This window comes from Bos indicus, chromosome 5 (genome assembly GCF_029378745.1).
Source record: "Bos indicus isolate NIAB-ARS_2022 breed Sahiwal x Tharparkar chromosome 5, NIAB-ARS_B.indTharparkar_mat_pri_1.0, whole genome shotgun sequence".
NCBI lineage: Eukaryota > Metazoa > Chordata > Mammalia > Artiodactyla > Bovidae > Bos > Bos indicus.
Window position 1 is genome coordinate 24,393,462 of NC_091764.1, and position 21,056 is coordinate 24,414,517.

The 21,056-nt window shown below is 45.8% G+C and overlaps 1 protein-coding gene across 19 annotated transcripts in view; it reads right to left on the reverse strand.

Moving 5' to 3' along the window:
* Positions 1-1,202: 1,202 nt before the first annotated feature.
* TMCC3 (transmembrane and coiled-coil domain family 3) overlaps positions 1,203-21,056 on the reverse strand; it is a 295,072-nt gene continuing 275,218 nt past the window's right edge. For 16 of the 19 annotated variants that reach the window (XM_019960359.2, XM_070788965.1, XM_070788956.1 and 13 more), the window contains 3 exons: positions 10,524-11,440; positions 7,839-7,974; positions 1,203-2,449 (listed from right to left, as the gene is read on the reverse strand). In XM_019960359.2, coding sequence (XP_019815918.2) covers positions 2,147-2,449; positions 7,839-7,974; positions 10,524-11,440 — 1,356 coding nt within the window. In that variant the 3' untranslated portion in view covers positions 1,203-2,146. Of the gene's footprint in view, positions 2,450-7,838; positions 7,975-10,523; positions 11,441-13,074; positions 13,161-13,281; positions 13,298-15,011; positions 19,254-21,056 lie in introns of those variants that run through there. The other 3 variants (XM_070788961.1, XM_070788963.1, XM_070788951.1) reach the window with 3 other exon arrangements.

Genomic DNA, 21,056 nt, shown 5'->3' on the forward strand with positions numbered 1-21,056 from the left:
GAATGCTGGCCATGAAAACAGAACCAGACTCTTTCTCTGGATCCAGAAACTGTCTCCATCTCCTGGACTGGATGGATAGACCAGGGGAGAGTCTTGCAGTGAAAGGGGACAGAGCCATGAGAGGAGGTAGGACTGTAACTCCCTCTTCCCTGAATGCAAGATACTTGAAGCCAAAGATTTCATGAAACAATGTTTATTGTTGTAAATAACTCAAGTCTGGAATTAGATGGTAGCCACAGTTACATGTGAATGGACTAAAACCACTGAATTGTAAACTTAAAAAAAATAAAAGCAAGCAAATTTTAGTTGTGTAAGTCTCACCCACACTGGACTTGTACCAGATGTTCGACAGTTCCGTTCTCTCAAACCATGGCATTTGTCACATTTTTAAAGGAGATTTTCCTAAGAGCATGTGTGCATGCACAGTCGCTTCAGTTGTGTCTGATACTTTGCAACCCTATGGACTATAGTCCACCAGGCTTCTCTGTCCATGGAATTCTCCAGGAAAGAACACTGGGGTGGGTTGCCATGCCCTCCTCCAGGGGTTCTTCCTGACTCAGGGATCAAACCTGCATCTCCTGCAACTCCTGTACTACAGGCAGATTCTTTTCTGCTGAGCCACCAGGGAAGCCCTATTTGCAAAAATATTGCACTTAAAATTTAAATCCGGGTCATTTGATGTTTTCTGGAAGATAACATATACTAACACTCTTCCTTTTGTCTTCAGATAACAAAACAGGTTGTGGGAGGAGGGGATGAACCAGTTTTCACTAACATCTTCTAGAGCTTCTTTTTTTGTGACAGAGAAACAGATTTAAAAGACAGTATCATCTGGGCTCAAGAGAGTAAATGACATCCCCCAGATTGGCCAAAGATGTTGACTTCTGCATGCTCTCACCTCAGCAGAAATGTGACCGCTCCTTCTACTCCCTTAGAACTTATCCTAAGAGACAGAGGGCAACCTTGGCTCAGACACTGAATCTAATTTATTCTTACAGGTCTTTCAGGGTCTGCCAAAGACCCTCTCAATCTTCACCCAGGCCACCTGCACCCACTTAGATGCCACCCCCTTAAACCACATATTCTACTTTCTTCCCTTTTTCCAGTGTTCCCACTTCAGGGCACTTTAGCTTTAGAAACTATGATCCTGCTGTCCTTTCTTGGAGAGAGAGAAAAAAAAAAAAAAAAAAAAACACTCCAAATGTGAGCAGCCTTTTTTATTTACTGAGTACACTTTGCCAGCCCTCACAGACTGAATAAAATGAATCACAGAAAACGAAACACATCCTGAGAGGGGCTGATCACAGTGAAAATTTGCTGGAACACAAATACAGTGCTTTTCGGACCTCAATTAAAGACACAGTTTGAAGAGGGATTGGGGAGCATCTCTATATGCCTGGAAGGTGGTACGTTCGACAGTCAGTGAAGGTGGAATCAGGACTGTGGCTCCCTGGGTGAAAGAAGGCAAGACCTGTTCATAAATCCTCACGTCTTACCATTTAAAGAGCAATGGAACAGCTAGGTTAGACTTTTGATGGACTAACAGGTGAACCGTAAGATTCCCATGTGACAGTCACACACAGTTGGCCACGGTGGACACTGGGCACACGGGGGACCAACGGCCAGCAGCAGACAGTGGGACAGATTACACGGGATCTACTGTGCTTTCACAGGCCCCACAGGCTCACAGGGTCGCCGTCTGAGCGTCTTCCCCTCCCCAAGTCCTGCCACATCTTCACTGCTTCCAGGACTTGAGGGGAAATGTAACCCTAGCAATGGTGAAGCTCAGTATCAACAGAGACTTAAGAGAGACTGAAAACCTCTCTCCTTCTGGGTCACTGATTACACCGTGTGCTTGACAACCAGAGGCTGACCATGCTGAGCTGCTCAGGTGGGCAGGAAACCAGGACTGATTAAGGCAGTGAGCAAGGTGGGGAGAGCCTGGAAACAGATTCACGGTAACCACGCACAGGGACCCAGCTGGCGAGTGCCACCGAGTGACGAGAACTGTAGTTATTTACAATGCACAGCCCTGGTCCTTGTATTCGTCCGTCGGCACAAATGTTCATTTTAAAGTTTGGTAGTATGCACAGAGTTTTCTTTAAAATAAAAACTTGAAAGGATGTGAGGACAGGAACCAGAGACTTCATCTTGGTATTATTATCCTTTCTATGGCACACAGAATGTGGTCCCAGTTTTTACAAAATATCGCAAAGAGAGTCACAGCGAAAAAGGTGCCGAGGATGTGGAAGCGGCTCTTCATCATGGGCGAGATGAACTTGGCGATGGTGGACACGCACACCAAGATGACGGTCATGAAGGCGAGGACGACATTGATGCACTTGCCCAGCAGGACTTTGGCATTCACCGTGTCTGTCTGCAGGGCTTGCTGCTCCTGCTGGTGGAGCTCCAGCTTAGAGATGCGAGTCTGGCAGGACTCCAGGGCTTCCTGTGGGCGAGAGGGAGAGCGAGGATCAAACGCTGTTGGGGCAACACAGGAGCGGGAGCCAGGACGTGCACAGGGCCGCCCCGCTCAGGACGCTGCTGCTGGGGCAGCTTCACACTGACGCTGATGATAATGGTGGTGATGACAGACAGGTGTCAGACAAGAATCCCAGGGCTCGCCTTATCCTGCTATTCATGGATAGAACGAGCTTGTATCTACAACCGTGAAATACCATGAATAAGGAATTTAAGGGCAGGTATTTTGGTTTTTGGCCACACTGCACAGTATGTGGGATCTTAGTTCCCCGACCCGGGGAGGCACTGGAGGCACAGGGTCTTAACCACTGGATCACCAGGGAAGTCCCACAGTTAGGTATTTTGACTCTGCCTCTATGTAGAATAAAGTGCATAAAATACTGGCATCTGGTGGAACTCTCAGGGACAAACCAGTGGAGGGGGTGGGGTCCCGTTTGGCAACAGAAGACTATCTTCAGCAGTGAAGGAAGTGGCATCTCCAACTGCTGGTCCTCACGCCACTGCTCAGAGTCTGCGCATCTGTTGCAGAGCAGTGGAGGACAGTGGGAGAGACAGGGCCGTGGACCGTGGGGCTCCCGTGGCTGCTCTCTGAATGCCGCATCCCCAGGGCCCTACCTGAGGCCACACCTTCTCCCTAGGTCTCAGCCCCCCCCAAGCTTTCATTACTTGTACTCCAAGAACATCTCCAGCCCAGGTGTCTCTTCTGAGACGGAGCTGTGTGTCTACATGAGTCCCTGACATTTCCATCACTGCTGCCGTTTAGTCACTAAGTCGTGTCTGACTCTTTTGTGACCCCATAGGCTGTAGCCCACCAGGCTCCTCTGTCCATGGCATTTCCTAGGCAAGAATATTGGAGTGGGGTGCGATTTCCTTTTCCAGGGGATCTTCCCAACGCAGGGACTGATCCCACGTCTCTTGCATCTCCTGCACTGGCAGGCAGGTTCCTCACCACTGAGCCACCAGGGAGGCCCTGACATCTCCGTCAGAGCTTCTCAGAAGCACCTCAGATGCAATGTGGCCAGTTCTGTATACACGTCCTCACCATCCTCACTCCTGCCATCAACCCCGTTTCCCTTCCAGTTCCTTTTCTCAGAAAACAGCTCTTGGTGAGCCAAATTCTCATATGAGAAGCATGAGGGGCATTCCTTGATGCCCTTCTCATGACCCAGCCCCACCCACACAATGTCTGGCATTTATCTTAACTGGTCCGTTCGTCTCCCCTCCCACAGTAACCCCCCACCTAAACCACCAGGGTCTCTGCCTGCAATAACTTTACACTTGTTTCTCTGCACATCCTCTCCATCCCCAACCACATGAATCCACTTCCCACACAGCAGCCCAGGTGACCTCTGAAAGATGTGTATCTGGTATGGCTCTTTCTCGTAGAACCTTTTAAATCTTTAACGTGGCCCAGGCCCAGCCACTCTCTCCTGCCAAGCTTACCAGATAAGCCCACTTCCTCCCCGCTTTCACTGTGTTCTAGCCATCCTGGCTTTATAAAGTGCTGAGAAGGACCATGTTCAGGGCCTTTGCACACGCGCTGTGCTGTGCCTAAAAGGTCTGCCTCCCCACACACCACCCCGCTCCATCTTTCAGGTCCCATGTTGATGGTCACATCCTGAGGGAAGCATTCCTGGACCCACCAGACTGTCAAGCCCTTCTCCGGGCCTCGTGCCTAACCAGGGGACCATGCCTGCACTGTGCCCTGAATACCTCCAGCAGGAGGCGCAGGCTGGCTGCACGCTCCGGAGACTGAATGCCAGTAAGGGGACCCGAGGCTTGAAAAAGGGAAGAAACATACACCTCCCAGGAGAAAAAGACCTAAGAGGCAGTACAATGACCTAGTTTGGTTCACCAGCCTATTTTCTAACTTATTTCCCAATATATGTTTGCTCAATTAAAATCCAGTCATGTTTTCAGATTTTAAACAAGCATAATGGTGCCAACATTGATTTACTTTCCTTTTTGTGACCATACTCTATGGGCCAAGGGTTCCCTGTTACTATAGTAACTCTCATTATACAGGCTACCGACAAAGCAGGTAAAACTTCTTCAGATCCTCACGATCCAAACAATGCTGACTTCCATAGCAACAGGCAAAGGGCCCCCCAGACCATGTATTCTTTTAAAATGCTTAGGTCCACAGATAGCATCCTCTGTTTTAGGCATGGCATGGAACTAGTGATGGAACGGGACAAAAGATCACCATTTTAGGGAAATGCATTCACCTGTGACTGGGGAGATGATTTACATATACAGAATAGATTGATTCTAGACACTGCCTTAGAACTTCGGTCAAATTTTTAGCCAAAAGAGAAAGTCAAGAAAATTAAGCAGTCAACTGTGAGGAATTTTGGTCACAGCACCCGCTAAGAAATTAAATAGTGGGCCAAAGTAAGTACTGCATTTATTGGGGATAAGGACAAAGGACAGGATTATCTTTAAACTTTTCATTGCAAATTCAGGGTTAAAAAAACTCATTTGCTCTTTAAAACAACAACAAAAGCTTTGTATCCTAACAGGCAACAGTTACCCTCATCTATGCTACTCCATCACCTTGTATAACCCTGCCTATAAGCACGAAAGAAACAAGAAAGAGGAAGCTGAGCAGGCCCAGTCACCAAAGCCCCAAGAAATAGAGCTACTCATACATACTAAATATGAAACTGACCAGCATCTGTTTTTTGGCCGCTAATGTGTCAGGTAAAGGTTTCAGTATTTTATCTATCTTATCCCATTTAATCCTTCTGACAGATGTTTGAGGTAGAGCTTGTTAACATTTCCATTTTACAGATGAGGAAGCTGAGGCATAGCACTGACTTGTGCGGGGTCACACAGTAAGAGACAGGGGCAAGATTCTAACAGCAAAGGCCCTCCAGTCACTCACACGGACACCCCTTTGCACTTCTGAGCTACAGGTAAAACTAGAAAACGGTAAAATGAAATCTGAATTTTTAAGCTCTCTCTGAAGTTCACCTCCCCCCTTATCTTACCCCTTTCATCTCTAAAGTATATTTCTTTTAAAAAAGAGTAACAATATAAACCCAAACAATCCCGTAAATAAGCAAACCATATATAATATTTAGATATAAGCCAGTGGAATCCCAGATGTATGCTAAACAGCATGCTCTAATAAAACAGACTGTGCTGTTTGCCTGGCAACACGTCACATTTAGACGGGTTCACATCTTTTACACCAGTCAGCAGTAAAGCTCAGTCTCCTAGCCCAGAGCGGAAATTCGCTTGGTGTCTTCTGCACCAAGGTCCTCAGGGGCAAATAAGTCTGATGCTTTCTTTGGCTCCCAGCATTGTCCAAGCAGACAACTGGCAGCAGCACTGGCTCAGCCCTTGACAGGAAGGAACAAAACATGGACAGCTGAAACTGGCTCACACACTGTGGGAGAAATCTGCGTTTCAGCCCCTTGTAAAGTGGGGTTGGAGAAAATAACCACGCCTACAAAGAACATTTGTAAAACTGAAGCTGTGCGTGACCTGGATAGTACTCTTTGTTTTCTTTTCTTAAAGAAGGGAATCTATGGGAATGTAAATCACTGCCGCCACCATGGAAAACAGTACAGAGGTTCCTCAAAAAATTACAGATAGAACTACCATACGATCCACAAGTCCCACTTCTGTGTACACACCAAGGACATGACATTACCATCTAGAAGAGAAATTCACACCCTCACATTTATTATAGTGTTACTGACAATAGCCAATCCGTGGAAACAACTCAAGTGTCCACTGATGGATCACTAAAGAAAATGTGGTACACGTACACACACAGGCGTACTATGCAGCCATGAGAAAGAAGAGAGCAATGCCCTTTGCAACACGGATGGGCCTAAAGGGTATTAACGCTAAGTGAAATGAGTCAGACAGACAACCAACACTGTAGAATCTAACAGGGGAAGGGAGGCGAAATGGGTGAAGAGGGTCAAAAGCACAAACTTTCACTTATAAGATGAATAAACCCTGGGGAATGCAATGTACAGCTTGGTCACTCTAGTTGACAACGTTGTATTGTATATTTGAAAGTTGCTCAGAGTAGACCTTACAAGTTCTCATCATAAGAGAACAAATTTGTAACTATGTGAGGTGATGAATGTTAATTTACTGTAGTGATATTTTTGCAATATGTACACATATGAAATCATTATATTGTATACTTTCATACAGTTGTATGAAAATTATATATGAATAAAAACTGGGGCGAAAGAGACCTTCTGGAACCCCAAAAAGGAGCTCAAGAAGCCTACGGCTGCTTCAATACAGCATTGTTGTTCACTTGCTCAGCTGTGTCTGACTCTTTTGCGATCCTATGGACTGTAGCCCATCAGGATCCTCTGTCCATGGGATTTCCCAGGCAAGAATACTGGAGTGGGTTGCCATTTCTTCCTTTAGGGCATCTTCCTGAGCCAGGGATCGAACCCAGGTCTCCTGCGTTGCAGGTGGATTCTTTACCATCTGAGCCACCAGGGAAGCACCATGACAGCATTAGTATCACATTATCACTAGAACACGCCTTTGTTTATACTGATCCATTTTCCTCCATCCACTGGGATCCCATCCACCCCTTCGAAACCCACCTTCTCCAGGACTTTGATTCAGATTCATTACTCAAGGACTACTTGTAAGACCTTGAACAAGTTCTCTGTGCCTTGGTCTCTACATCTGAGAAATGGGAAGAGTAATAGGAGCTATCCCAAACAGAAACAAATGGGCGTACAGACACCTCAAGTGCTTTGACAGTGCCTGGCACAGTATGTGCTCAAGTGCTTGAAATTCCCACAAATATGAAAGCTATTATTTTACAGATAAGCAAAGAAACTTAAAGCTTGCTCAGGACCAGGTAGCTGGTAAACAGCTGGGACTGAAATCCAGGGTCTAATCACTTTGTGGCCCCCTGCCCCACAAGTCCATAGCTTGCTAGGCACCACACGCCTGAATTTCTGAGGCTTTCAGAGCCTATAATCATGTAACTTGGCCCTCGTTCATGTTGTCTTGAGGCCCCTGGCAGCTGTGTTCCTCTTGATTTCTCACCTAAGCAAGCATGTTGAAGGCAAGGTTCGTCTCATATTTTAAAATTTGTAAAAATGTGGTGATGGTGGGGAGAGCAGAGTATAGGCGCTAGGCTTGGTGTAGGTAAAAAATAATTGTTAACTACTTTAGGCAGAAAGCAAACAGACTATAGCTTAAAGTCTGTAACAGGAGCTACTGGGGTCAACAGGGTAAAGATTAAATGTCTGCTCCTGATGCCAGAAATTCTTCCAGGCTTGCGTGTAATGTATCGGTTTGTTAAATGAATGAACGGCGGGGAAGAGCTCACGTGAGCTCTGGTGGGAGGGGGGAGGCACCTGGATGTCCCGTGAGCGCTCATAGGCCTGGTAGGCCACCTTCTCCTCGATGCTGGCTAGCTCCTGCTTCAGGTTGGCCGTCTCGTGCTGATGCAGGTCCGTGAGGTCGTGGAGCTGGTCCTCCAGTCGCTCGCACCTTTGTAAAGAGATGAATCGATTCTGAGCGCGACGTTTCAAAAGCGTACGACAGCACTTAGAAAATGACATCCTTTGTGCCTGCCGTCGCCACCGCCCTGTGGCTTGTGCTCATCCACGCAGACTGAGCTTCCAAGAGTACGTCTAGTTGTAGGGGACATGCTTTTGGATAACGCTGAACTCTAGCTCCAGAAAGGACTGGTCTCTGCAGTCTTAACTCTGTCCTCACTACTGAGGGTTCATGCAAACCAAAGTGGGCTATTCTGCCCACGCCACACCAGCACCTTGCTGGCTGTGGGGACAACAGGGCAGACTCCAGTGGCTCCTCGTTTGGGCTGGTCAGGAGGCGGGGCTGGCAAGAAGCCTGCTCAAGGCGAGGACCCACTGGCATGCTGGTGCTTCTCCCTCTTCTGAGCCCTCAGTGCCCGGTGGCTCACCGCCATAGCTCTCGTGCACCAGAGAAGCTATAAAGACAGGACTGGTTTCTATGCGGAGCCAAGTCCACTGATTTCCCAGTGTACACGGTGATGGTGAATACAGGTCTCAGTTCTTAAGTGCCAATAAAAAAAAATTCAGCTTGTTACAAATTCAAGATGGGTTAACAGGTGGCAGTTCGAAAAGTTCAAATCTAAAGAAGGACCAAGATTCTTATTCCCAATGCCCAGTCCCCTCAGAGAAGGGGAATTTTGTCTTATATCTGAAAACTTATATAATGTTTATTTTGAAACAGGAAGCACTATTTGGGGAAGATGCATTAAACCTGGATGACTTTTGAGTAATGCCAGTTTTAGACACTCCATATAGGTCACTTGAAAAAATCATTTTAAAAAACACTTTAACACAGATTTAATGATCATTCTCAGGTAGGACCTTGTAGCTGCTCAATGTTGGGTGTTTGTAAGCAAGCCTTTTAAAGACCTCTTAACAGATGAATGAATAAAGAAGGTGTGGCACACACGGACAATAGAATACTACTCAGCCATGAAAAAAGAATGAAATGCTGCCATTCGCAGCAACACGGATGGACCTGGAGGTTATCAGACTCAGAGAGATAAGTCAGACAGAGACAGACAGCACGTGATGTTGCTTATCTGTGGAATCTTTTAAAAAAAGATACAAATTAACTTATTTAAAAAACAGAAGCAGACTCACAGACTTAGAAAGCAAACTGATGATTGCCAAAGGGAAAGCATAGGGGAGGGATAAGTTAGAAGTTTGATACTAACATGGACACACTGCTCTATATAAAATAGGTAATAAGGACCTACTGTACGGCACAGGGAACTCTACCCAATACTCTGTAAAAGCCTAAATGGGGAAAGAAGCTGAAGAAGAACAGATATATGTGTATGTATAACAATCACTTTGCAGTACACCTGAAACTAACACATCGTCATAAATCAGCTACACTCCACTATAAAATAAAGATTAAAAACAAATATCTCCTAAGGTAAGCCATATAGTGAGAGACTAAACCAGGAGGATCACAAACATAACCATATAACAAAATGAGAACCAAAACTGTTTGAATTGATATTTGTGACTTGAAATAAAATTTGGACCCAAACAGAGCTGTATCCCAAACTACCTGAATGGAATTAAAGTCAATATTATTTAGAAAAACTGTGACTCAAAAATTGTTCTTATGTGACAAAGAATCCAGAGTCAAACATGCACACAGAAAGTTTTAAAAAAATTGTTTCATAAAATATAAGAGCTGGAAAAGCCACATCTCTAAACTAACACTCACATAAAATCATATATCAGATATAAAACAACATGTAAACTAAATTTAAAATTTAAATCTTATAATATGTAACAGGCATTCACTGTTTCATCTATATTCTTAGAAGTTAACATTCACTTGACAAAAAAACCTGATGCGGGGATATTTTTACTGGGAAAATGGTGGAAAATCACCTCATATTTGGACATGTACACTTTTTATGCTAGAGGCACCAAAAAGCCAGCCATATACAACACTTGAATTTAAAAATTAGCTTATATAAATCCACAAGATTTGAATTTTTAAGATTCCTTTTGAAAGGTTTTCATTTAGGGTGAAAAGTTTATTAATAAGCAAAATGTAATCTCACAAAAAAATACATGATATAAACACATTTAAAGACATTATAAAAATACATTATATAAAGAGATTTAGGTACCAAATAGAAGTTACCTTGCTGGACTGTGAATTTGTTTTTTTACTTGACAGTTATTATGGGGGGAAACCCAAATACAGACCTTGAAATTAGTATACTGAGATCTTGTGACAACTGTCTACTGAATCAGGAGCTCAATATGCATGTGAGTCATTGACTATATGGTGATATTTTAACAGACCCACATGCATGATGTCTTTCTCTAAGCTGTCAGGCTTCAAGTAGCAAATTACAATATTTAGAATTGCAAAGTATGGAAGGGACTCTCGGTTCCTAAATGCCTTTTGACCCACAATCACATTAAAAAAAAAAAAAAATTCGCATATCACTTTCAAACAATCTCTCCAATCTTAGAAACTCAAGCTCCTAAGAGCAGAGCCTGAAATACCTGTATCTCTCCTCTTGCAGTGTCTGAGAGATGAAGCCGTACTCCCTCTTGAACTGCACCTTGAGGGCCTCGATGTCCTCAGCCAGCTGCGCCTGGGTGTCCTTGATCTCCCGGAGCTCCTCCAGGATGGCGGTGAGTTTGCCCTGGCTGTCCAGTGCGCCCGAGCCCCCAGCCGCAAACGACTGGTTCCCATTGCTGTCGGCGGAGCCGGACGTGCCGCTCGAGCACTCGTCGTCGCTGCCGTATTTGGGCTTGTTCACGATGGTGGCGCTGCCCCCGTAGACCCTGGCGCTGGCCTCGGGCCGGAACTCCTCCAAGGAGTTCTTCAGGTGGGCAATGTTGTCAGCGCTGCCAAACTTATTCCGGATCAAGTTGGCGAACTCTCTGGACTTGTTGAAGACAAACACGGGCGGGGTGAGGGACACCCCCGGCATGCCCGACTTGCTGCTCTCCAGGCTGTGGGGGGCAGTGCGGGACTTGGCCTGGGCATCCTTCAGAGAGGGCGGGATGTCCTTCAGCTGGTCCTTGGCAGTGTCCTTGGCGCTCCGGAGGGCCCCGTTCTGCTCGAGCTCCCGGAGCTTCCGGTGGTACTGATCTAACTTCTTCTGCAGCTGGGCGATGGAGTGAGCCGACTTCTGGTTCTTCTTCTCGAACACCTGCTTGATGCGGCCAGCCTGCTGCTTGTCCGCGCTGTTGACCAGCTTCAGATACTCTGCCACGTTCCCATCACGGGACGTTTGCTCGATTTTTATCTGCTCTGTGACCTTGAGGATTTTCTGTCTCAGGCTGTCCGCATTGAGTTTGACCTTGTGGAAGTCCAGGATGCCATCTGGTACATCGAAGTTGAGGTTGGTATCCGACCCGCCTCTGCGGATGTTCAGGGGCAGGCTTAGGGTATTCATGTCATGGCGTTCTACCTGGAGGAGACAACAGGTAGGGGGACGGGAAGCACTATTAGACTGGAAGTCCAAGAGAGGGTCACTGTGACCGACCCTGTACACACACAACAGACATACTTTATGCCCCAGATTTTCAAACTGCAAGTATTCACCGGATAAAAACTCCCTACTATCCTCTCAAGTTGAATGAAGGACAACCCAACTCCTTCCTGCACTCATGTACAGGGATGATGAGATTCCACTCTACCAGGTTATCCAATGTTCTGTCTGATTAGATGGTAAGCATTTGTTGCCAGTATAGAAAATCCATCACACGATGATGTTATCAGTCCTCATGGTTTTCCAAAGTGCCCAGGTAAGTGGAATGCCTGCCATGCCCCATTCACAAAGAACTTCACCATTGTGGGAAATGCGCTCAATTCAGAACTCAATCATTTAACAGAAGGGCAGAAAAATAAAAATAAAAAAGAAAGCAAAGTTCCAGTAGGTACATTCGTCCACACAAGAATCGTTTTCTTAATGGAAACATTAACAGATGTGATAGAATAATATGGTACAGGATTAATTGAGTAATACAACAGCAATATTTAGATGTGGAAACAAATAACCCAAACGACAACCAAAGTGATTATAAACAACAACAGTGACAATACTAAGACCATGAGAAACAGCTTTCTCACTCCAGGGCCACCAGGAGAAAAGAACTGCATCATTGAGCACCCTGGCCAAGGGAGGTGACTAGATTCTGCTCTAAAAGGGACAGGCAAATGGGATCCGCATGGCAGGCACTGATGATCACAGGGTTGGTCTTGTCTGGGCCTCACCATCACACTAGGCAAAGAACATGTTATATCCATATAACATGTAGAAACAGAGACTTAAAGAGCCAGGATTTGAATCCAACTCATCCTACCTCTGGTCCTCTTTACATTCTTGTCCCCAGAGGACTAAACACAGGTCTTTATAGCATCTGAACACAACCTCTGAACAAAAATTCTTAGGTTCTAAACTGAAGTATTGGAGAAGGCAATGGCACCCTACTCCAGTACTCTTGCCTGGAAAATCCCATGGACGGAGGAGCCTGGTAGGCTGAAGTCCAAGGGGTCACGAAGAGTCGGACACTTAGTGAGCGACTTCCCTTTCACTTTTCACTTTCATGCATTGGAGAAGAAACTGGCAACCCACTCCAGTGTTCTTGCCTAGAGAATCCCAGGGACGGCGGAGCCTAGTGGGCTGCCGTCTATGGGGTCACACAGAGTCGGACACGACTGAAGTGACTTAGCAGCAGCAGCAGCAGCAAACTGAAGTATCTTATTTGTAAAGCTGACAATCTTTTGATTAGAAGAATGACTTGGGAGTCTTGGGAGATGGAATGGGAGACAAGACAATGCTCACTTCAAGTTAGCTTTTTTTAACGGGAGAAGAAGCTGATACAGCCAAAAACTGCTATGACAATAACAGACCTCATACTGACAAGTGACCCAGGCTCAAATGTGGACCATTTCCAACACTTAGCATCAACGCTTTGCCATATGCAAAACCCTACCCAGTGCTTTTTCCATGGAGGGAGTCCAGTAGCCCAGGGGGACACAATCCCAGGTCAGTGGGTCAGTGGGCCTCCTTCACAGCTTAAAAAAAGTTTCTTAACTTACTTCTTGGCCCCCCTCTCTCCACACACGACTTGGCTGTAAGAGATCCTGGTTGCTTTCTTTGGCATATGAGCATCACATAGGAAAGGCTGGAAGGAATTAAATGCCAGATCACTATTAAGACTGTAAAAAAGGATAAAGGAATTGTGACTTCACCTGGTCAAGGGGGAAGGATGGGTGTAGGAACTAAAGAAGGTACATAATGATCACCTTCAAGTCCTGAAGAGATGACCACAGGAAGTTCAAGGAAGCCAAGCACCTACGGCTCACCCCATGGATCCAAACAGGAATAGGCTCAAAATACAGAAACAAAGGAGGCACTAAGCTGAGGAAATGTTTACTTTGGGCCGACAGAGTTAATAACAGTATAACTGTGAGGTCAGGAATTCAGTTTCACTTAAGATAGCCCATCTGATCATGCTGCTCTACTTCAGAGAAAATCTCTCTGGCTCTCTCATGCCTCTCAATTTATTTAATACAACCTGGCCCCTGTTAAGGGCCCAGCTTAGCTGTCAGGCCTCCAACATGCACCTGATGAATGCCAACCATCTTACGTGAACCATGTAAGTTCCTAGAATGTGTATGCATTTTCTATGGACTTCCTCATATGCACCGTATTTTCAATGGCAGCTACATACCCACTTCTGTTTATCAAAATTCAGTATATTCTTTATAATCCATTTCAAATGCCACTTTTTTCCTCTGAAGCTTTTCCCAGTCCTTCCTGCGATCCTCCATAGTGCTCTTGCTTCACTTTACTCCGCCTCTGAGCATTCACCCACTCCTCCAGGGGAAAGGTGGTGTCCCAACTGCCCCCAGCTCTAGAGTGAGCTCTGGCCCTACTTCACAAGAGGCTGTCAGTTACATATTTGCTGAACTAAAGTGACCTCATTCTTTATTCCTGAAGAATCTGCACTGAAGTCATTTAAGACAGGGGTCCCCAACCTCCAGGATCTAATGCCTGATGATTTGAGGTAGAGCTGATATAATAATAATAATAATACAATTCAAGTGCACAATACATGTAATAAATGTAGTGGGTCTGAATCATCCTGAAACCATCCCCCCCGCCCAACCCCAGGCCTGGAAAATGTCCTCCTCCATAAAACCGGTCCCTGGTGCCAAAAAGGATGGGGTCCCCTGATTTAAGATATATTTGAAGGGACTTCCCTGGTGGTACAGTGGCTAAGAACCCACTTTGCAATGCAAGGGACTGACCAGGTTCAATCCCTGGTCAGGGAACTAAGAGCCCACATACCATGGGGTAACCAAGCCCCTGTGCCACGACCACTGAGCTTGTGTACCCCAACAGACACCCAGTGCAGCCAATAAATAAGTAAACAAAACTATAAGATACATTTGAAGAGAATTTAAAAAATGGCCTTAGAAGTTCTGTCCAGACGGACCGACAATTTCAGGTAAAGATGTTTTCTTAATACCGAGGTAGTAATTTCTACATCATTTCAACCTGATTTCAACTGATCAGATTTTTCTAAGTATCAACGTGCAACATGAAGCACAAATAAAAACAAGGACTTCTAAACTTTAAGCTTAATTTACACACAGAAAAGAGAGTATTTGAAAAGAATAAAACTCGAATTTTCACAAACTCTAAACCTAGTGTAACCAGGACTCAGTTAAAAAAAAAAAAACAAAGAACACACAAGCTCCCCTGCGCCCCCGTCAGTCACAACAACATCATCCCCACCTCCAGAGGTAACCAGGGGCCTCGCTTCTAACAGCACACATTCGTTCTGGCTAATATATCACGTAGTCCGCTTGTCTTTTTTGCTCCACATCGTGGGAGTCATAAGGAGGAAGGCTCCTGTCACTCAGATAAAAGCAGATTAAGTTTTTTTTAAAGAAAAAAAAACCCTGCTTACAGTCCCTGTTAAAAAGTCCACCACACCTTGGAGGGTACCGGGGCTCTTAATCCTTACCTTACCAAACAAGCAAGAAGTCATCACCTGTTCCTCTTCCTTTAATTCTCAGCCCCACAGCAGCTGCCTATCCCGCCCTGGTGTCTCAGGGCACTGGCCCGGTTCCCTCACAAATGCTGGCCCCGGCCGGCGGCGTACACAGGAATGTTTGTGCTCAGACAGCTGGCTGACTTCTCGCTCACTTCAGTTACAACGCCTGGCGCGTCCTCGAGAGTCCAGGTGGAGGACAGCAACCGTGTCTAAAGCTCAATCAATGACTCCTTCTGCTGGCTCGCAAATCTTAGAAACTTCCGATGAGGGTGGAGAGCTGAAACTTGTGTTGGGCTGCAGGCCTCAGCCTTTTATAGCCCAGGCTCTGCGAGATAATTAAGAGTCAGCAAACCCATACAATCCCTGACCTCAAGCTGGGGCTGCAGGTACCGGCTGGAAGAAAGCTGAGTGAGTCCTCCAGCCACCATATCAGACTTGGCACTGAGGTCATGGTACAAACGCAGCTGTTTCGGGGCTGGGGCCCAGGGAGGAGGATTAAGGTCCACAGCTCGCCCAGAGCCAATGAGCTTGGGGACCAGGTGGGTCAGGGCACATGCGCTCCAACGCTGGCACTGCATTCACTAGCTGTGTGTTCTCGGCTATACCTAATTACCTGTGTGGTCTTTGATTTCCTAATCTACAGAATGAGGAGACAGAACCAGACAACTCAGAGATAACACTGCAAAACTCCCTGACGCGTATTCCAAGCTATCTTGACTGTGAGAGGGCAACACGGGACCCTGGACTTGAAAGATAGACTGCTTTGGTTTCCATCTTGGCACCGTTCTTGCGAGCTGTGTGGCCCTGGAAAAATGACTTAGCCTCTCTGTGCTTTAGCTTCCTCTTCTGTAAAATGGAGATAGTGATTCTTTGAAGAGTTGTGAGGAATAAATTAGCTAATTCGTATCAAGCACTTAAAAGACTTCCCGGCACAGAAATTAACCATTTTGGTTTCAATAAGATATACTATTGTTTATCATCCCTATGTTATTTACAAATGTACCTATGTAAAAACTAAAAGAAAAACAAGCTGCAAAGTGCTAACAGTGGTTATCTCTGTCCTGTGGGGTTATGAGGAGTCATTCTTTTTAAGATGCTTTTGTATTTTCCAATCTTTAAAAAATAAGGAACCCGAATTACCGTTTTGGTAGAAAAGACGCTGGTTTTAAAAATGACTGCTAAGCTTCAGTTCTCTTGGAATGATTTGTCTATTATTACCTTACATGAAAGCAGACCGCCAGCATTCTAGTGAAAAGCCATTCCTCATAATGTTTTCCTTCCAGCAGCAGTAACATTTCCACTGTCTTCTCAGTGTTCTGGAACAAAGGCTAACGAAAAGCCTTAAGCCCTGGACACACGTCAAAACCTGACACTGAATCATCTCTGCTCCAACCCAAGCCTCCAGCACAATTACTCCTGGGAGCTCACCTTCCTCACTGGGATGCCAGGCACATCTCAGTCATTACCAGTGTTGCTCAAACACATTGTTCAGGCTTCAAAAGAGGGCTGTCCCCCAGGACATCTCATGTGTACCCACTAAAGCTCAGAGAGACGTGAACAAAAAGAGCAGCATAGCCAAGCAGAGGCACATGATCCAAACCAAGAGGACTGGAAGGCAGAGTGTGGGCTCCTGTGGACGCAGACCAGCATGGACTTGAGGCAAGAGGGCCCGAGGCCCTGGGGTCGCAGAAGGGCCACAAGCTGCAGGGGCAGAGAGATCAGAGCCAGGGCAACAGATAACAACCTGCACCTTAGTCCTGAGGCCAAATACAATGAACCTCTGCTCACAGAAAAGCTGCCTGAGCTCGGCCACATAAGGAAAGGCCAGGTCCTGCAAACTGGCGGCCACTGCCTGGGCCTGGCATGTTTCAGAGCACACACAAGGGTGATTTTACAGACACACCCACAAGGGAGCTGCAGGTTCAGGATCCAAAGGTTTTCAGGGTTTCCGTGGCCCAGGTGTCCAAGCCAACACAGCTGAAATTTTGTACTATTACTCATTTTAGCCAAAATCTAACTTTCGGTGTAGCATCAGGGCTGTTCCTCTGGTGTGCTGGTCAGAATGTGCTAGGCTTTGCTGGCGTAACAACCAACATCAAAATTCTAGGGGCTTAAGAAAAAGGGAAAGGTTTATCTCTCATTCATGCTAACAAGCCTGCTGTGAGTCGGCTGAGGGACCCAGGCTGTGGCGGAGCCCCTGCATCAGGAGTGCTGCTGGTGGCCAGGGCAGGGTACTTGGTGATTGTCCACTGGCTCCTAAAGTCTTCCCCTGAAGTCTCCTGGGCTTCCTGAGTTTGATGCACTGGCCCTACCTAACTTCAATCCTGCCACATGCCCAGGAGGAAAAATACCATGTTAGTGACACATGCCATATCTTATTGGCTAAAAACTCTGAGACCGGTTCTGCTGTTATTACCATTTCACAAATGAGAAACCTGGATGCTGAGAAGTAAATTGCCCAGTAAACAGCAGAACTAGGACTGAAATCCAGGCCGTCTGTCTCCAGAGCCTGTTTCCCTGACAATCATGACTGAATGCTCTTATTACGAGTCAGGCATTATGCTAAATTTGTTTATATATTCTTCACAAATATATGAATAGAATAATATACAAACACATAAATTGTGGTGCTGGAGAAGACTCTTGAGAGTCCTGTGGATTGCAAGGAGATCAAACCAGTCAATTCTAAAGGAAATCAACCCTGAATATTCATTGAAAGGACTGATGCTGAAGCTGAAGCCCCAGTACTTTGGCCACCTGATGTGAAGAGCAGACTCACTGGAAAAGACCCTGATCCTGGGAGACAGTGAGGACAGGAGAAGGTGGCAACAGAGGATGAGATGGTTGGATGGCATCACCGACTCAGTGGACATGAGTTTGAGCAAACTCCAGGGGCTAGCAAAGGACCGGGAAGCCTGGTGTGCTGCAGTCCATGGGGTCGCAAAGAGTTGGACACAACTGAGCAACTGAACAATGAACCAACCCAGTTGCTGGACCCTGGACTCAAACACTTGGTTTTCTCGCCAACTAAACCAATCTGTACTGGAAAAATAATTTTGAAGGTCAATAAGCATCCTTATCAAGATGTAATTATTACATCCATGGGGACACCTAGACAGAACATTTAAGACCTCTATTCGAGAAGGAGGCCACTTCCCCTCCCATAACTATATGCTAGAAATGGAAAATCTGAAAGATGCTCACGTGGTATCCCAAAGGATATGTTATTAGTAAACTGTCTTAGTACACTGTTTGTTCTAATTTGTTCAAAGAACACTTCCTTTCGCAGTTCAAATCTAACAACGGCACATTCTGTTCACGGTGTACAGAACGGGAATTGAGTCACTAGTTTTATCATAAAAGTTTTAATTTCTCCCCACCTCTTCCTCTCAGTATCACTGACAAAAGAAAACCTGTAGCGTCAAAAGTTCTATTTCTTGATTGGAAGGCAAAGTAAATCTGGAATCAAGGATCATTTGGAACTGGGGCTGAAATACATGTCCTTTTGAGAGCTCAATCTTTTATTCATAGATCCTGCTAATTAACAGTGTATGGGAGATTAGGCAAAGTGTTCAGAGATCTCAAAAATAAATTCTTCAAATATCTTCAAGCGCTTACAAACACTTAATACTGTAATTAGAAATAATTATCTTGATAAGCCTCTACCAGGCAACAGTGGTAGGTAACCTACTTTGAGTTACATATACTAGAAAAATACTTATTTCTTCAAAAGAGCTTTCAATTAATGCAAACTAATCCCTTACCAAATTAGTCTGATCTGGTAAAGATTTACCGTATACTCTATAATTTATCTAAGAATTGAATTAAAGACAGGGAGGCCAGATTTAAAAAGACTGTGCCTTGAAGAGCAGAAGGGGAAGGCTATGGTGATGAAAACCAATCTACCCAGAGAACCACCTGCAGCTCAAGGACGGTCCCCGAGGGAGCGTAGGCGAGTGTGAGGCCACATAAGACAAGGGTTCTGCTGACAAGAGGAGGGAGTCTCTGGGGACCAAGCGTACCTCGAAAACAGGCAAGCTCAGGAAAGAGAAGTGAGCCCCTCACCTCCACCAAGAACTCAGCTTTCTCTTAGGAAGAATTCGCAGTTCCTTTTTTTTTTTTTCAGAGGATTTTAAAACTTTATTTCACTGAGATTAAGACTCCTCCTAATGAGGTTTCTTTTGTTTTAAAGTATCTTTTTTTTCAGAGTAGCACTGACATATATACATGCTGCTGCTGCTGCCAAGTCGCTTCAGTCGTGTCCAACTCTGTGCGACCCCATAGACGGCAGCCCACCAGGCTCCCCGGTCCCTGGGATTCTCCAGGCAAGAACACTGGAGTGGGTTGCCATTTCCTTCTCCAATTCATGAAAGTGAAAAGAGAAAGTGAAGTCGCTCAGTCCTGTCCGACTCTTCGCGACCCCATGGACTGGAGCCCACCAGGCTCCCCCGTCCACGGGATTTTCCAGGCAAGAGTACCGGAGTGGGGCGCCATTGCCTTCTCCGACATACATGCTACCATGTGCTAAACAGACAGCTGGCGGGAAGCTGCTGTGCAGCACAGGGCGCTCAGCTCGGCGCTCTGCGCAGACCTAGAGGGTGAGATTGGGGGCGGGGACGGGCACATACATATGGCTGATCACCACGTTGTGCGGCAGAAACCACCGCAGTTCCTTCTTGTGGGGAGACGTGGGATGGGGAGCTTTGAAGATGGGGAAACAGGAAGCCCCAGTTTTAATACTAAACACAGAATAAGCGTCACTGAGGCTTTTAGTTCCTATACTCAGAACAAAAGGAGGGAAGGGATGAGTGGGAAGACCCGGCGCAACCTAACAGCTTCGGAGGGATTCAGGGATCTGTCCCCAGCATGGTTATTCCCGGTCTGTTCCCGGCAGCATCTGTCAGTAAAACAGATCCAGGAAAGGGACCTGAGCACTTACCTTTTGAGGGAGAGGGGGGAGGACCATGTTCTGCTGCAGGAGAACCACCCAGCCCCAGGAACTGAGGGAGCAGAGGCAGCTCAGAAGAAGGCAGGTGCCAAGGTCCTGAGCTAGCGGGCAGAGCAGGGTGGTGGCCAGAGTGGCAGCCTGGGGCAGACAGCCTGCCTCCCGCTAGGCCGGGGCCCAGCCTTCTCCTTTTCCTGGAGCATTTATTCACTGCCTCCTCTCCTCAAAACACAGAGGGTGGGTGTTCTCGGGAGGGCCACGTACTTGAGCAAAGCTTCTGAATGCTAACTACAAAGCCAGCCGTGTCCTGGTGTCTTTCAGCACCTCCAATCTGAACAAGGAGAGAGAAGGAAACACATCTCCCTCTCAGACACACAATGATGGATAACTTTGTACCAGGGGCAGCGACCTGTAGCAGAAGCTACTCTCAAGAGGGAAGAATCCTTGAAATCTCATCTGGCCTAATGCCTGTTTTTAAAAGCAGCAGCCTGAGTATGTACCCAACTTACTTTTCATTGCAATCTATGCTCTCTTCATTCTAGGGGGCCTACACAAAAGGGAAAGTAATTTGACTTGGATTGACATGTATCACTGCTATACTTAACACAGATAACCACTTGACTGGGGATCAGAAGGCTGTGTGACAGAAACAGCTCTGCTCTTCAGCTGCTGTGTGACCCCTGTGGAAGCTTCAACTCAGGTACTTTAGTTGTGTATCAATATCCGGACCACACGTTCAATGGACCCATCTTACTCTATAATCTTATGAACTCAATGTTAAAAACTTTCAAATAAAGTACTTAAAAAAATAAAATAGCCAACAAGGACTTACTGTATACCACAGCGAACTTGCTCAATACTCTGGAATAACCTAAATGGGAAAAGAATCCGAAGAAGAATAGATATATGTATGTATATAACTGAATCACTCTGCTGTACACCTGAAAACTAACACAGTACTACTAATCAACTATATTCCAATATAAAATATATTTTTTAAAAGTACAGCTTCTTGGATCAATACATAAGATGGATATAATAGTGAATACGATAGGGATGTCTATCAGACA